The sequence below is a fragment of the Leuciscus leuciscus genome, assembly GCF_965113295.1.
Source record: "Leuciscus leuciscus genome assembly, chromosome: 3".
Classification (NCBI taxonomy): Eukaryota; Metazoa; Chordata; class Actinopteri; order Cypriniformes; family Leuciscidae; genus Leuciscus; species Leuciscus leuciscus.
In genome coordinates, this window is record NC_138727.1 from 59,074,788 (window position 1) to 59,093,435 (window position 18,648).

Sequence of the window (18,648 nt, forward strand, 5' to 3'; positions counted from 1 at the left end):
TCACTGGAGCGCTGAAAAGACATACACGCTTTAAACCTTCGCCAGGCCGTTGGATTCCGTCGTTGGGCCAATGGGTGGTCCTTACAATCCAGATTCAACAGATGAACCGGTTTCAACGATTTACTCCACTGCAGATAATCCAGATTCAACAGATGAACCGGTTTCAACGATTTACTCCACTGCAGATAAACCAGATTCAACAGATGAACCGGTTTCAACGATCTACTCCACTGCAGATAATCCAGATTCAACAGATGAACCGGTTTCAACGATTTACTCCACTGCAGATAAACCAGATTCAGCAGATGAACTGGATTCAACGTTTTACTCCACTGCAGATAAACCAGATTCAACAGAAGATGAACCGGATTCAACGATTTACTCCACTGCAGATAAACCAGATTCAACAGTGGATGAACCGGATTCAACAATCCACTGCAGATAAACCAGATTCAACAGTGGATGAACCAGATTCAACGATCTACTCCACTGCAGATAATCCAGATTCAACAGATGAACCGGTTTCAACGATTTACTCCACTGCAGATAAACCAGATTCAGCAGATGAACTGGATTCAACGTTTTACTCCACTGCAGATAAACCAGATTCAACAGTGGATGAACCAGATTCAACGATCTACTCCACTGCAGATAATCCAGATTCAACAGATGAACCGGTTTCAACGATTTACTCCACTGCAGATAAACCAGATTCAGCAGATGAACTGGATTCAACGTTTTACTCCACTGCAGATAAACCAGATTCAACAGTAGATGAACCGGATTCAATGATCCACTGCAGATAAACCAGATGATCCAATGATCTTCTCAACAGCAAAGAGACCGTAATGACGTTTTTACTGACTGTGTCTCTGAGCAGCTTCATGAAGTGGAAGTTTAACCCACAATGCAACAGTGACAGGACAAAAAACAAAATCCCTTATTTGAAGAAGAAACTTCGGCTAGATCTGGGTTTAAATGAGGAGTCATGCCCTCATCTGCTTAATTTTGTGGAACAGAAGCTGACTGTCAGTCACTGGAGTAAACTAAAGACACTCTTCAGCATTCGTTGATCTATTATAAAGTTCAGAGAAAGTTTACAGTTTTTTGCAAGTTTTGTGTTATATTATGGGAGCTATTTGTGTATTTGTTTATTTATTTGAAATGCAGGCATTGGAATTAAGCAGTTGTGTTTCTGGTCAGGCAGCTGAAATAACATAAAGGAAGAAGTGCTTTGACTAATTAAAGCTGCTCTAAGCGATGTTGGGAGACGTCACTTCTTGTTGAGATCGAAGTATTGTCAAACAAAATGGAGGCTAGCTCGACCCTCCCTCCTCCTCATCCCGTCCCCTCCCCCTCCCTTCCGTGCTTTTCCGATGTAAATTCGGGACTTTGCGCGTTCCTTCTCCTTTTCCCTCTTCTTTGCTATTTGTTCATCGGAACGTCGTCTCTTTGGTCGTGTGTCGGCCATATCAAAATTCAAGGGAATATAATTATAACGTTAGTCGTTGTCGTTGTCTAGGACATCTCTCCTCTAGCTAACTTCCCTCTTCATGCTTCTCTCTCCTCCACCCCCCACACCCCCCTTCATGTGCACGCGCACTAACCCCCCACCCCCACCCCCAAATCATTCTTGTCGGTTATTGGCTGGAACACTGTTTGTTATGTTTCGTGGTCCAGGCTGGGCCAGTTTGTTTTTCTTGCCGTTTGTGGAGCCTGTGGTGTCTACAGAGACTGTGTTCTTTACAGTGTGTTCAGGGGACTGGCAGCTGTTATTGGCTCCTGATAAATTGCTGGTGTGTTTTCTACATGTTTAAACTAAATTAATAAATTTAACACATTTAATTCAACTCAAGTGAAATTGTGAGAAGCGTGTTCACTAACTTCATATTATTATATTTCTTTCATCTGAAATCTATGAGTGTAAGAAAGATTAACTAATGACAAATGATTACAGTCTCACAGTGTGACTGTAACGCTTAAGTTCCAATGAAGACGAAGATGAAGATGAAGATAGTATAACACAGGGTTTATTTAAATAGATCAAAATAGACAGCCAACATGCGAGACAGTGTTCTTGACAATACCAAACAAGGAGTGCAGGTGAAGGAACAAATTAAGAAGGAGCACAAATGAGGATAATTACTTAAACACAGCTTACACATATGAACTAATAATGACAGTAACTATGGAGAAAGACGAGTGGAGGGAGTCAGAACAAGGAAACGCGTGACAAATAAAAAAACTGAAAGTCCATGAACAAAACTACACAGAATGTTGATGTGACAAACGTGCTCAAGTTCATCAACTGAACTCTATATGTCAGCAGTGACTTTGGATTAAAAAAAAATATTCTAAATGAACACTAAAACATGTTTTAGTTGAGAGTAATCAGTGTTATAATAGAATAACTTCTGTTCATATTCACATTATGTGAATGGTTTGTGTGTGAATGTAGAGCTTTAGAGTTTATATGTGTTCATGTTCTCACTGCATGAGCGACACATTCACAGTCACTGGTGTTTCTCTCTGTCAGCGACTCATCAAACAGAAACTGAAACAACAAGAACAACAACAGGAATTACTACAGTTCAACTCTATCAGACAAACACTAGTAAGCACACAAACTACACTACCCATAATGCAACTCTCTGATCACATGATCACTCTTTGAAAGGAAATTGCTTTGAATATTTGTTGTTGTTGTGTTGAGACACATATCTTAGCTACTGTATAAGCATAAAATGATGCATATATCAGATTTCATGTGGTTAATTTGGTTTGACATCAACCGTAAAGAGAAGTGTTTTCTTCTGTAGAGTTGAGGTTTACCATTGCAGTTTCACTTCGGTTACACAATATAGCAACTGTATATTTACAATATTTGTAATATTACAATAATCAAAATGATTGATGCATGTTCAGAATCAGAATCAGTTTGTGTTTCATCATGTAAATATCATGTGTTTAGCGTTGCCTTCAGATCTGGCTTCTGTTGCTGGCGGTCTGGGTTCGGTTCTGCTGGTTCTGACTCTGTGTTCTGGAACCTTCATCATCCTGAAGAAGAGGAAGAGGAAATCTGGGACAGGTAACAGTTTGTTTGAGATTTAAATGTCCTACAATGTTTTTAGTGTTTGAATTGATTTGACTTGAGCTGTGTCCGAAACTGCTCACTCGTTCACTCGTTCACTCGTTCACTCATCCCTATATAGTGTATGGCATTTGAGTGCACTATATCTGCAAGGAGTGAACGAAATGAAGTGACTGAATTCGGACGCTGACGTTTACACTGCGTCGGAGAGAGCTGTCCCAGAAACGTCTTTTATCTTACATGTTACTTTATAAAATAATATTAACAACAATAACAATCATAATGACTTTATTTTGTAATTATGTATACCTCTGTGCCAGCTTTGTAGTTTCATCGATTTAAATAGTTAGAAACACTCACAGATGACGTGGTCGTTGAGCGCCCTCAGGCGTCCATCATGATTACATTCGAATGAATGCGTTTCCTACTGGTGATTAACGAATATTGTTAAATCATCCACCAAATTATCATCTCTTCCTTACAGTTTAACGAGTTAACAACAATGCCACAAATTATTAAAACACATGGCTTATTGTATAAGACATTACACTGAGTTAATGCCTAAATAATATATTTTAATAAAAATAATAATATACCTATATAATTTACCTTATTAATATCAGTTCATTTAATTTTAACAATCATCTATATAATATTGTCTCAATATTTTAATATGTTTTATTCAAGTAATGATTAATAAAAAATGTAGAAAGCCACCGTTCAACCTGAAGAGGGCAGCACTCAGACGTTTTTACACCATATATTGTAGAATATACACTTTAAACTTTACACTTTAAACTCAAATGTCAAAAGAATTTACTTGAATCAATGAACAGCATTAATAAAGCCCCAGACTTACAGATCATTAACTAAAAAAAAGTTGTTTTAGGGTTTAGTTACCCTTTAATGAATCGAGATTTTGACACACTTTTCTGTACAAAACACAGTTTATAAAGTTTATAATGTATATATAAAGTTCATAGTAAGTTAGGTTGCTAAGTGGATAACAGAAAGAAAAAAAAAAAGGTGTGAATTTCCATATTAGTTAAATAAAGTAAAAAAAAAAAAAAAAAAAAAAATATGCCTACCCTTCTTTTTAGCCTGTTTAAGCTGTGCACACGGTACACTTTTTTTTTTTTTGCTTGCAGGTGATTTTTTTCTCTCTCGAGGAAATCGTTGATGCTCGTATGGTCACGGCTCGCATTGTGTGAAAGGAATTACGAGTCGAGCCGAGTACGTTACGAGCACCTCCCAACCATTTTCAAACATGTTTAAAATATTCGGGAAATCAGCCTTATTTTGACCAGCGTATAGGCTGTCTCCCATTGCCAAATCATACACAACCACGTCACATAGATCTATGAATATATATAGGTTATATAGTATTATATGCAGCATGGTGGCTCATTGGTTAGCTCTGTTTCCTAACAGAAAGAAGGTCCCCGGTTCGAGCCCCGGCTGAGCCAGGAGTTTGCATGTTTTACCCGTGTCAGCGTGGGTTTGCTCCGGTTTCCCCCACACTCCAAAGGCTCTTAGGTCTCTCTTAGGACAGTCAAAATTGCCTGTGTGTGTGAGAGAGCCCTGTGATGGACTGGCCATCTGTCCAGAGTGCTTTCCCCTACCACTAGCCTAAGAAACTGGGATAGGCTCCAGCCCTATGACCCTAGAAGGTTGTATAAGTATTAATACATTAATATAGTGTTATAGCCCAGTGGCTGCAACTCTACAGAGTGCGCATACACTAACACACACACACTCTCTCTAGTCGTTTTTGTTGAAAGGAGTGGCTGTGTTGCCTGTTCTCGCTTTTCACAGAGTCATTTGCACACTCGTCTTTATATTGGCTTTCTTTTTTCTATCCAAAGCTATAGCAGCAACATGCAAAGCTCCTCGTCCGTGTTTAGTGTGAAAGCTCATGTGATGCAGTTAATATGCAGTTAATATGATTATCAGGTTAACTGACTAGTATCGTGTGCAATGGCTCGCGACCTCCAGAGTGTCCGAACTCGCACATTGAACGCCCGCCTTTAGAGTCAGGGTTGCCAGATTTATGTAACAAAACTAGCCCAATTTCCCTAGCTCAAACATCAGAACTATGCAAAAATATGCAAAAGTAGATATTTTTACAGTCACTGTTATGCATCACACACAATTTTAACTTGAAAAATCACTGTATTGTCTAATATAAATATAATATGGGTAAAATATTCCAATACAAGCATTATAATTAATAGCAGGGATGGGTAACGTCGGTCCTGGAGTGCCAATGTTCTGCAGAGTTTAGCTCCAACCCTGATAATAAAAACTCTCCTGCCTTCGAGTAATCCTGAAGACATTGATTTGCTTGTTCAGGTGTGTTTGATCAGGACTGGAGCTAAACTCTGCAGGACAGCAGCACTCCAGGACCGACGTTGCCCATCATTGACTTATTCAATGTGTCAGACCTTCAACTTGCAGTCCAGTTCTGCGGAGAAACTCATATTTGTCAGTTACTGGAGACCTGCGCTACATAGCGCCCTCTACAGGTGATGAATACTACACAGCTTCGACATGCTCCTGTCACTATTAATATGTTTCAAATCTCCATCTAAAATGACTCAGTTTGACTGAAATCAGCTGCAAACAGACAGTGAACTCATGAAACGACTCGTATACAGGCTAGTTTCAAACTCTCAAGCCTTATATTCATGGAAATACTCAACCTGTCCAGTGCTGTGATATTTTATATGAAACCATTTTGAACAGCAGTTTGCTCATTACATTAAGATTTAAAGATTACAGGGAATATCTGTACTCTAAAAAAACAAAAAAAAACATTTGTCCACCACAGGTCCATTTAAAATGAACAAGTGAAGGTAAGAATCAAGATTAAAACTCAAAAGAAACTGAGAAACAAAACCTAAAATATACAATATACAACTAAGTGTGCCGTTTAGATGACTATATAAGCAAACCATGTTAAGTTTGTCAGAGTAAGTGTGACCCTGGACCACAAAACCGTCACAAGTCGCACAGGTATATTTGTGTATATCAGCTTGAATGATGAAAAAGATTTACCCTTGAGACAGGTTTTGTGGTCCAGGGTCACGTGCTCTTTTAAGATTCTGTAGATCTGGATGTGGTTAGAGAGACAGAAGGGGAAGGAAATGTTAATATTAGTTGCTGACACACATTGTTCTCTCAGTACGGAAGAGAACGACAGTAACGTTTGTCACACAGAATTTGGTCTTTTAATTTAAGCGAAACGCTTGTCAAATTTCATCATGTTGGACGTCCTGCTGCTCTTTTCCAGCATCTGTACAGGTGAGTTTGAGACTCTCAGCTCTTTTACACAGAGTTTGACATCTTCTCTTGTTTTTCCTCTGTTATCACATGATCATCAGACTCATATGGATGATATTTGTAAGTTATTATTCTGGCCTGCTTATGTCTCTTGGTTAACGCTTTAGATTACAGCCCGGAAATTACTGTACTGAAAAACAAAATTCTTGACAACACTAAGTGACGTGGCATGATGGCGCCTGTGTTCGGCTTTGCGTCTGCCACCTCTCCGCTGACTCGGTTAATAGTTATTTGCCTAATGTTATTTTATGCCTTATCAAGCCTGTCAACTAAAAGCTGTGTCTCTGCTGTCATTCAATATGATCGGCACATGCTATTTCGAATTAAGGAGCAAATGAAAGACGTGTATGTTACCTGGGACAGGTACAGGGAATATTTCCCTCCGCATTTTGAATGCGCCACATCATCACCAGAGTAACTGCTGCTAGTGAAGCGTCGTGGCAGGAGAAGGAAGAGGAGATCGAGGGCTGGTGTACAGTCTAGACAGAGAAAGCAGCGAGGGCAAATATCATGGTTCGGCGGGTCCAGATCTTTCGGAGCTGAGCGGTACCTTCGTCTGGTTCCAGTCAGTGACCGGGCATTGGAGTCGCACTGTGCGCAACCGGCCTTCGCTTCTCACCCTCTTTTGCACTCTGATCGGATTTTTCCAACCCGACAAGCCCAGATCATTGCTCCGCGTGAGCGTGTTCTGCGAACTGTTATGATGAATATTCCCCTGACTGCGCCGTGGTGCCCCGCTGGTCATCGCACACCTCCAGTCCATTACGCGCTGGAAACACGGTTTGCTTTACTGAATGCCCGCTCCATATCGAACAAGGCACTTTATCTGGGAGACTTGTTCACAAACGCAAATCTTGATTTTATGGCCCTCACTGAGACGTGGCAGCGGGAACTTGAATTTTCTCATTTAAATGAACTGTGTCCTCCGGATTTCTCCGTGTTTGGAACTCCACGGGTTGCTCGGCGAGGAGGCGGCCTCGCGCTCTTCCACAGAAACTGTTTTCGCTGTAGGCTTATGAAGCCGGAGCCCTTTAATTCATTCGAGCTACAAATGACAAAGGTTGGAAATACTGATTTATTTTATTGTATTTTACTTTACCGACCTCCTGGTCCTGCACGAGAGTTCTTAGATGAGTTCTCTGAGTTTTTATCTACTATTATTAAATTAGACAATGTTTTAATTCTTGGTGATTTCAATTTTCACATTGACGACCCCTCTTGTAATATAGCGTCTGAGTTTTTAACACTCACAGACTCTTTTAACTTAAAACAACATGTTACTGGTCCTACACACAAAAAAGGCCACACTTTAGACCTTGTTTTCTCCTTTGGCTTAGACATAAACTGCCTGAATGTTGTGGATGTTCATGTGTCTGACCATTACTGTGTTTATTTTAATGTGTCTTGTAAGGTGGTCAGAAATGCTCATAAAGTGGTGTCCCAAAGGCGTATTATAAATCAAACTGTTGTAGAACAGAATTGTTTCAGCCCGAGTTTATTGAGGATTGTAATGATACAGCACTCCTTGTTAAGCATTTTAATGACCAGTGCCAGTCTGTTCTGGACATAGTGGCACCTGTAAAGCAAAAAACAACTTCTCCTAAAAATCTTTGTCCCTGGGTAAATGAGGAGATTGCTTCCTTTAGGAGAACATGTCGCAAGATAGAGCGCTTATGGAAATCCACTAATTTGGAAGTGCACAGACTACATTTAAGGGAGCTGATTGCATCACTAAATGAAATGATGAAGCAGGCCAGATCTATGTATTTCTCTGATCTTGTAAATCAGAATAAGAGAAACCCCAAAGTTGTCTTTGATACCATTCAGAACCTTGTTTCACCATCATCTCCACTGGTACCCATTTATACCATTGATGATAGCAATAGATTTTTAAAATACTTTGTAAATAAGGTTAATGAGATCAGAGCAAGTGTAAAACCATCTGATGAGAGCACCATGGTTGTAGCTTATCCAAATTCCTCCTGGGCTAGCTTTTCTACTGTCTCATTAGATGATGTCTTGGTCTTACTTAAAAAAATGAAGCCATCCTCTTATTCCTTTTGTCGTCAAAATAATTAACTTGTCACTTTCCACTGGGACTGTCCCAAACTTTTATAAACAGGCAGCGATAAGCCCCATTTTAAAAAAGCCCAATTTGGACCCAGCGGAGTCTCCAATTAAAGTGGTCTCCAATTAAATTCAGAAAAGACTGAAACCCTAATTGTTGCCCCAGATAACAAAATCCCATCAATCCTCCAACACCTTGGTTATCTGAGCTCAACTGTCCAGTCGAGTCTCAGAAATCTTGGCGTTTGGTTTGACCAGTCAATGTCTTTGGACTACCATTCTAGACTTCTGGTCAGAAATTGTTTTTATCATCTAAGAAATATTGCTAAATTGAGGTCAATTTTATCGGACTCTGATCTTGAGATGGTTATCCATGCTTTTATTTCGTCACGTTTAGATTATTGTAACTCTCTTTTTACTTATTTCAACAAATCTGCTTTAAATCGTCTTCAAATGGTTCAAAATGCCGTGGCAAGGCTTTTAACAGGATCTAGCAGAAGGACACACATCACACCCATTTTATCCTCCCTACACTGGCTACCCATCAAATTTCGAATTGATTTTAAAATATTAGTCTTAACTTTTAGAGCTTTAAATGGTCAGTCCCCACAATACATTGCTGATTTGTTGCTCCCCTACTCCCCAGGCCGTGCCCTTCGATCCTCAGGCCAGAGTCTTTTATTCGTCCCAAAGATTCGCTATAAAACCCGGGGTGACCGGTCTTTTCAGGTTGTAGCCCCCAGACTGTGGAATGCCCTGCCTCTGTCCCTCCGTGTGGCCGACTCTGTCGATTCTTTTAAAAAGCAACTTAAGACACTGTTATTTCAACAAGCTTTTAGTTGACTGGGCTTTATTGCCTTTTTATTTAAATTGTATAATTGTAAGTTTTATTAGTATGATTGCACTTTGTAAAGCACTTTGTGATTGTATCTGTGAAAAGCGCTCTATAAATAAACTTTACTTACTTACTTACTTACTTACTGCGTGATTGAGACAAATTTACAGTGTAACTTTCGGTAATTATAGTGTACTTATTAAAGTACTTACATGTAAGTATAAGGGAATAACATGTAAAGTTTGGGGAATAAAGGGGTTACAACCAGGAGAATTAAAAAATGATTTATACAGTAAGTATTATATAACTAAGGGGTACTTATTCTACTATTATGATACAACAATCTTACATTTGGGAGCAATTTAGCGAGAACATACACTGTATACCTTTTTGTAATAATAGTGTACCAATACATACTGTATAGGCTTTGGTTACACTTTATTTTAAGGTGTCATTGTTAGTGTAATTATATATTTAAGTACTGATTAATATTAATTAGCAACATGTACTTACTATAGGGTTAGGGTAGGATTAGGATTTGGTTGAGGGTTAGTTGCATGTAATTATGCATAATGTACTGTTACTATTATGGTAAGTACATGTAACGTATGTAACAAGGACACTGTAAAATAAAGTGTTACCTAGACTTTTTAAAAATTACAGGGTATATATATCTTTTATGTGTTCCATGTAGTGACAGGGTAAGTGTGACATTGCGGGCCGTAAATTAAAGTGGTGCTTGTTATCTCTTGTTCCATGTAGTTACAGGGTAAGTACAATAAAAATACATACACACAATCTGATATCACTGACTAATATCATAATAGTAGAATAAGTACCCCTTAGTTATATAATACTTATAAGTATAAATATTTTTTTAGAATTCTCCTGATTGTAACCCCTTTATTCCCCAAACTTTACATATTGTTCCCTTATACTTACATGTAAGTACTTTATAGGTACACTATAATTACCAAAAGTTACACTGTAAAATCACTTAAATGTACTCACTCTTTACTTGCTCTCTAAATGGGGATTTTCAATAGACATCTATTGATTTTATATATGTAGCTAGTTATAAATGCTATGTAAGCAAGGTGAAAGGATAAAAATTTTATAAATCAGAGATTAAATGAAGGAATCATGTCTTCATCTGGTTGACCTTGTGGAAAAGATGTTGACAGTCAGTCATTGAGCTTATCTAAAGATGCATGTACACACACATCTCTTTCTAATGTTTGCTGTTTGAATGTAACTTTATTTCTCCTCGTTTTGACAGTCGCCGTCGGGCTTTTGCCTTTGAATACAACAGCAGAAATCACTGCAGAGGTGAGTGTTTATGGTGATGAAGATGATGATGATGAAGATGCTGGTGATGATGATCTTATATCATGACTTCTTTTGCAGGACATTGACTGGAATGAACATAATTATCAGGAAATCAGCGAGTTCCAGTGCAAGAACAAAGACACTATCTACACTACAGCAGAAAGTCCAGATGATTCAATGATCTACTCCACTGCAGATAGTCCAGGTGATCCAGTGATCTACTCAACTGCAGATAATCCAGGTGATCCAGTGATATGGGATCCAGTGATCTACTCCACTGCAGATAATCCAGGTGATCCAGTGATCTACTCCACTGCAGATAGTCCAGGTGATCCAGTGATCTACTCCACTGCAGATAATCCAGGTGATCCAGTGATTTACTCCACTGCAGATAATCCAGACGATCCAGTGATCTACTCCACTGCAGATAATCCAGACGATCCAGTGATCTACTCCACTGCAGATAATCCAGACGATCCAGTGATCTACTCCACTGCAGATAGTCCAGTGATCCAGTGATCTACTCCACTGCAGATAATACAGGTGATCCGGTGATCTACTCCACTGCAGATAATCCAGGTGATCCAGTGATCTTCTCAACAACAAAGAGACCTTAGTGACATTTTTACTGACTGTGTCTCAAAGCAGCTTTGTGAAGTGGAAATGTAACCCACAATGCAACAGAGACAGGACAAAAACAATCCCTTATTTTAAGAAGAAACTTCAGCTAGATCTGGGTTTAAATGAGGAATCATGCACTCATCTGCTTAATTTTGTGGAACAGATGCCGAATGTCTGTCACTGGAGCTAAAGTTAAGTTCAGAGAAAGTTAGCAGTTTTTTGCAGTTGTGTGTCATATTATACTCATTACAGGTGTTATTTGTGTATTATTTGTTTTTCATTTGAAATGCAGGCATTTGCTCATCTGATCAAATGGGTTTACAGGGATATAGCTCAACATATTTTGCACAATTAAACAGTTGCGTTTACAGATGACAGATGACCGGACCAAACAAGAAAATGGAGATCGCTTCCATTAATTTTTCCCCATGGAGGGGAAACAAACAACTTTTGAAAAGAGGGATTGTTTTAATGTTCCAGAACAGCAGATCTATTAAGGAGTACGTGGAGGAGTTTTTCAACACCTGCCATCGAGCCACCTGCGATGACGTCTGCTTAATGGAGGGATTTCGGTGTGGACTGGACGAAGATCCCTGCTTCGTCATGCCCTGTGGCGATCCCTGCTGGACCTTAGAAAGTTATATCACATTCGCCCTGTGGACAGAGGGATCCCTATTCACAGTGGGTGAAGCAGAGGATGACATCAGCCTCGTCCAGCCACACCTCGAAGATATCTCGCAGCTAGACCCAGAGCTCAGCCCACCATCACCCAGCACCACGGAGACGACGATGCCTGAGCCCCCCATAGACGGAGAGCATCCAACCGTTGAGAGTGAGCCGCCTGTGATGACAGTGCCAAACATCGCCCCGGAGCCGATGCCCCAAAGGGAGTCTGACCAGGGGTGTGAGCCGGCAACCATTGGACCAGTGGGAATCTAGGTGGATCTTGAGACTGAGGACTGTTTAATAGACTGGGACTCTGAGGTACTGCTTCCCACCCTTCCCCACTCTGAATCGTCTGTATTATCATCTGTGCCTTCATCGCCGCTGGTTCAGCCCAGCATAATGGCATTATTGTCATCCTGTATAGACAGTGTATTATCGTCTTTGATTCCACCCAGCCTCCCTCACACCTCCACTACAGATCTCAGCCAGTCCCTCAGCCTTGCCTCAGTTGGTTTCCTGCCGTCCTTCGCCTTCCCCCGTGATGCCTTCCCTTGCGGTGTTGTCAAGCCTAAGGCCATGCACTCACCAACCTCGCCTAAGCGTGATGATCTCTCGGCTCCGCCTCCAGTGGCTCTTCCCTTCGCTCCACGTCGGCCCATCGATGCTACCTTGGCTCCTCTCACCCTCTGGCTCCAGCTGAGATCCCTGGCCTTGCGGTTTCACCAGGCTCCCTTGTCCCTCCGGCTTCACCTCGGTTAGCCCTCACCATGCCTACACTGCGGACATACGAGACATTCGCCAGGCTCCGGCTCTCAACCCCATTGGCTCCAGCGGGCTTCACCCTCCCTCCGCTCCACCTGGGTCCTCTGTCGCACTGGCTCCACCTCAGTCCCCGGATACTCCGGTTACACGTCGAACGTCCTCGCCTTGGTCTCCAGAGCCAGCGGTGTCACTCAGCTCCACGCTTAATCTGACTCCAATTTCAAATGATAATCAAATTTCGATCTTGTTTCTTATTAGAAAATAGTCATAAATATTGATTATTAATTCATTTAGATATTTGATTATTTTGAGTATCCCATACTTTCAATTATTCATTCATTAAGGGACCCGATGCCACACAGAGTCACACGCCCCGTGTTTACGTGGATTTCACGGACACAGCCTCACCAGTCTGATCTTGGTCAGAGGGTGCAAGGTTTGCTAATACCTCTTAAGTCGGTTGCCTACTGCTCACTCATACAAAAGAAAGTGTAGTTTATTTAGCTACTTCCGTACAACTTGCCAAGTCAGTGATAGACAGAAATCAAAAGGTCTTCAGATGACGTGCCTACTGCTCCGTTCATATGCGCCTTTAGTTTGACCTATCCTGGACACAGAGCTGCGGTAGCACCAGCCTCCTCATAATCTACTAAAATAATGATTTCAGAAAACTTCAGAATAAATCAAGATGTAACATTTATTTGTCAGGTAAAAATATATCATGCCAATTACACAAGTACATTATTAAAAGCCAATTCAGAAATAATAAATAAATGACATAATTTACTCAAAGATGACTCTAAGAGTAAGCAATGCATTCCTGACAGAGACTTACAGTGGTGTGTGAGTGTTTTCCAATGGGAAAACATTGAAACAGCACTGTATGGGGGTCGTTCCTGGTTACAGGCTTCCCCTAGACTGCTTTGTCACCTACCCTTAAATACCCAGACCAGAACAATAGGGTTGTACCAATATTTTGGGGTCAATTCATGTACCCCAGGGGGTAGCACCTGGTTTCGGGAGATATTTTGAAGATACATCACCCAGAGGGGAGAACAGGATTCTCCTAAGTTCTCAGTCTTTCTCATTAAACCAATGACTGCAATGAAATTAAGACCATTTTTCCATTCGCACTGAGACACTTAAAATGATACCAAACATGAAAAGGAAAAACAATATATTCACAAGATACATCATATGTGATATATAGACATTCTTAGTAAACTTTTGGTGACTTGACTCAGGGGGAGAGGAAGGGTGGAGGGAGTGGGGGATGCAGAGATAAGGAAAGAGAAAAGTTTGGACAGGACAATGTCCTGTGCTCTGTCTTTGCTATCTTCTGTCCAGGGTGCGTTTTATAGCTTTATTGCAGGGTGAGTTTTGTCTTAGCAGGAAAATCAGTTCTTACAGCCATCAGCTCTGGATCTGACGCGACTAACGCTGACACTCCTGAGGGAGGCAACGCAGTCGAATCCTCATTTCCAGAGGAATCAAGCCCGCCTTGTGATGCTGTGAGTGACATGACACCACCTGCTGGAGCCCCGAATGAAAACACTGGGTCCCCGGGAGGAACCAGGCACACACGGAAGCCCCACGGTTTGCGATGTGGAGGGGGGTGTGGCCCGAGGAATGCTCATCGGTATTATGCCACAGCATAACCCTCAGATCACCCTGGCCACCAGCCAAAGTATCCCCTCTCATTTAGGAAGAGATAGATTGGGGTGTGGCAGAGGGGACTCTCACACGGAGATCATTGAGTCTCGATCTATAAACATTGCGATGGTCATGTTCCCGCAATGAAAACATGACTCATCCACGAGCGCTGCCGAGCGTGATTAAGCCCAACACGCGAAACAGCGCTCATGACCGTTAGGCAGATCAATCACGCGCCCACATCCAGTAAATACACGGGCGGGCCATCTTGAAAAAGACGTGCCGCGTGCAGATCTTTTAGAGAGAGGAACAGGAACAGGACACAGAAGTGGCGTGATATACAACAAGGACTCCGTAACACATACTAAAACAGACAGGGTATAAATACACAGGTAAATGACAAAGCTAATGGGGAATTGGCTGAGTGTAATAATGAATGACAAGGGACAGCTGAGTGCAATGAAGAGACAAGGATCATGGGGAATGTAGTTCGAATGTGACAGACACCGTGGGGAAGGAGGACATCTAGTGGTGACCCAAAGAACACAACCCAGACACTGTGACATAACCCCCCCTCTACGGAGACGCTCCAAGACGTGACAGGCAAAACAAAAGTTCAGGCGGGAGGTGGACTGGTGGAGGATCAGGGGGAGGGATGGGGGGCCAGGTCCATGGAGGGAAACGGGGACAGGGAGTGACAGTCCATCTGGCAGCCAGGGCGGAGACGACAGTTCATCGGGCGGCCAGGGCGGAGACTCTCCCTCGGGCGCCCAGTGCGGAGTGGACAGTCCATCTGGCGGCCAGGGAGGAGACTTTCCCTCAGGCGGCCAGGGCGGAGCGGCCAGTTCCTCGGGCGGCCAGGGCAGAGCGGACAGTCCATCTGGCGGCCAGGGCGGAGACTTTCCCTCGGGCGGCCAGGGCGGAGACTTTCCCTCGGGCGGCCAGGGCGGAGACTTTCCCTCGGGCGGCCAGGGCGGAGACTTCCCCTCGGGCGGCCAGGGCGGAGACTTCCCCTCGGGCGGCCAGGGCGGAGACTTCCCCTCGGGCGGCCAGGGCGGAGACGACCCCTTGGGCGGCCAGGGCACTGGAACAGACACCACCGGCTCAGGAACTGGAACAGACACCACCGGCTCAGGAACTGGAACAGACACCACCGGCTCAGGAACAGACACCACCGGCTCAGGAACAGACACCACCGGCTCCGGCTCAGGAACTGGAACAGACACCACCAGCTCAGGAACAGACACCACCAGCTCAGGAACAGACACAGGCACCGGCTCAGGAACAGACACAGGCACTGGCTCAGGAACAGACACAGGCACCGGCTCAGGAACAGACACCGGCTCAGCGGCCATCTTGTCCGGAGACACAGGCTCGGCAGCGGCCATCTTGTCCGAAGACACAGGCTCGACGACGGCCATCTTGCCCGAAGACACAGGCTCGGCAGACGTGACGTGAACAGTCTCTGTAGCGGCCATCTTGTCCAAAGCCACAGGCTCGGCAGACGTGACGTGAACATTCCTGGGAATTTCTAGGATCTTGAATAGCGTCGAAAAATAATCCAACAACGTTTCAGCGGCCATCTTGTCAGGGGACACAGGCTCTGTGGCGGCCATCTTGTCCGGAGACACAGGCTCGGCAGACGTGACGTGAACAGTCTCTGGATTGGCAGACGTGTGTTTCTTCCCCCTTCTCCGTCCGTGACGGCGAGATGGTGGCTCCGATCCGTCCCTCACGAGCCCAGGGTCGAAGGGGGGCCATGGTGGAGAGTGATGTTGGATCTCCACTCGACCACCTCCTCTTCTGCGACCTCCCCGGGTCCCACGAAAAATGACTAGGCGGGTTCCCTTAAAATATTCTCTCCTCTCCAGTTCGGTGGCTGGGGAAGAGAAGTTTGAACTCATACCACTGGTTCTTGTGTGACGGAGTCCTTCTGTCACGATCCACACTTCATGAAACCAGGGAAGATCCAATAGCAGTATAATCATTTATTAAGGGTAATCCAAATCGTAGTCCTCCAGGCAGAAATCCAAAATCCAAATAAGCAATCCAACATGAGACACAAAAACAAGAACAGGCAGGAACAGGACACAGAAGTGGCGTGATATACAACAAGGACTCCGTAACACATACTAAAACAGACAGGGTATAAATACACAGGTAAATGACAATGCTAATGGAGAATTGGCTGAGTGTAATAATGAATGACAAGGGACAGCTGAGTGCAATGAAGAGACAAGGATCATGGGGAATGTAGTTCGAATGTGACAGACACCGTGGGGAAGGAGGACATCTAGTGGTGACCCAAAGAACACAACCCAGACACTGTGACACCTATTTGAGAGTGAATAACATTGTTGTCTGTGGAATGAGTGGATGGAGAGATGTTGTTTCCCCCTGCTGGTCACAACTAGTCAATGCACTGTGAAACCTGTACAAGTCTGATACCTTGCGTGTCGTTGTGAAATATTATTACATATTATTAAATGTGAATTATTATTGTCATTATTACTATATTTGTTTTACAGCCCCCGATTCAGCCTCTAAAATATCTGAACCTGGAACAGAAAACAGTGAAGCGGTGTGTAAAATCTAATTGTTGATAAGAATGTGTTTGAATGAATGACCTTCATCAAAAGCTGTAAATAATTTCTCTTTCTCAGGTTCATCAAATGCTGTACGAGAATCAAGACACCAGACTTCACATTGACTGCAAAAGCACCCAGTTACCCACAAACCCCTCTGATTCTTGTAACACTGTTTATGCTACTCCACAATTACCCACAAATCCCTTTGATTCTTTTAAAACAGTTTATGCTACTCCACAATTAGGCCTACCCATAAACCCCTCTGATACTAATACAGTTTACGCTACTGTTTAATAGTGGAGACGTCCAGTTGTTTAGAGATTAAAATCTATTTTACAAGAGTGACCTGGTGATCATCATCCTCATCGTCATGTACTGAAGTAAACAGATGATCCCGATGATGTTCATCTTTAATAATGATTATGATCAGTCATTATGTTAGTTATGAGCCAGTCATTACAGGAAATACATGTTACGGAGTGATTGACCATTTTCAGACTGTTATTTGCTCAATATACTTAAAAAAAATATATATATTTATATGTGTATAACTAAAGATAATTGTTCTTTTGCAACAATAAAGTTATTATTTTAACATTAAATCTCATTGGAAAGTAATGTTCTTATTCTTACAAACTCAGCAGCTCAAGACTGTCCAGATGAACCACTTAATGATCATCAATGATCTGTTGATTTATGTAATGTTTCATTGTCATACGCAGCTCTTGATGGTCAGTTATTCAGATGAGAACAGAAGATGGTCTGAACAGACAGTGAATGTGTTTGTGTGTCGTGATGAATCAGTCATTTGCTGCAGATCAGCTGCTGTCCGTGGTGCTGAACACCACCTGAACACTAGAGGGAGCCGCTTGAGACTCGCACTTCAATTTCTCCTTAAGTTTCACTTTCATTTGTTTGTGCTTTCCAGACAGTTTTGATCTGATTTGTTTCAAATGTCATTCAAGCAAAACTAGGTCGGAAAACTCAACAGACTGTGAGTTTATTCATGCGAATTCACTTATTTATTAAATGACATTAAAACTGTAATTAAGTAAATTCATAGCAATAATTTTGTGTATAATGTTTAATGAATTCAGATCCCAATGTTAGCTAATATTTTCAACAGCAATGACACCTTTATCATTTTCCAAGTTTTTTTTCTTTTTTCTACAGGTGTGTCTTTGGGCTGATTTCAGCAGCAAGCGAGTTAGAGTAATGCTCTGTTATTCATCTATTGTTTCAAATGACTCCACATATACACTAGGAGAATAGAGGGTTCGACAAAGACGATTATCAAATGACACTAAACATGGTGAATTCAAATGAAACACAAATATCATCATTTAAACCTCTGGTAATTCTCAATAAGAAGTTCTGTAGACATCTGACAGAAATATTCTGTAAATATTAATGTGATTAAGAGGAACACAAGTGGCTCAGTGGGAAACACTGTTTCCTCAAAGCAAGAAAGTCTTTCCTTCAGATCTGGTTTCTCTCATGATCCAAAGATGTGTGAATTACAGATGCTAAGTTGCCTAAATGTGTGAGTGGATTTTTTGTATTTATTTTTTTTAATGATTTTTGGACAAACACACACTTTCTGTAATTTGCTTTGCAGTTACAAATGGAAATTGCCATGAATGAAAATACACTGAAATAAACCTAAGTTTAAAATGAATGATTCCTGAGAGTGT

At 42.0% G+C, this 18,648-nt stretch overlaps 2 protein-coding genes across 3 annotated transcripts in view; both read left to right on the forward strand.

Annotated features, from left to right (window-relative positions):
- Positions 1-18,648, forward strand: part of LOC309493690 (polymeric immunoglobulin receptor-like) — an 80,322-nt gene that overhangs the window by 58,794 nt on the left and 2,880 nt on the right. The gene's annotated exons all lie outside the window — the stretch shown is intronic.
- On the forward strand, positions 6,101-18,632 carry LOC309493869 (uncharacterized protein). 2 transcript variants are annotated; one of them, XM_082163144.1, is made up of 6 exons: positions 6,101-6,394; positions 10,615-10,664; positions 10,743-10,869; positions 10,957-11,476; positions 16,895-16,947; positions 17,030-18,632. In XM_082163144.1, exons 1-4 carry the CDS (start codon positions 6,355-6,357, stop codon positions 11,181-11,183), a joined length of 444 nt encoding a protein of 147 aa, XP_082019270.1. In that variant the 5' UTR covers positions 6,101-6,354; the 3' UTR covers positions 11,184-11,476; positions 16,895-16,947; positions 17,030-18,632. The 2 variants fall into 2 exon arrangements, 1 of the variants encoding a protein (XP_082019270.1); XR_014204059.1 differs by lacking the exons at positions 6,101-6,394; positions 10,615-10,664; positions 10,743-10,869; positions 10,957-11,476 and adding an exon at positions 11,483-12,269 and having other exon boundaries at positions 17,030-17,556.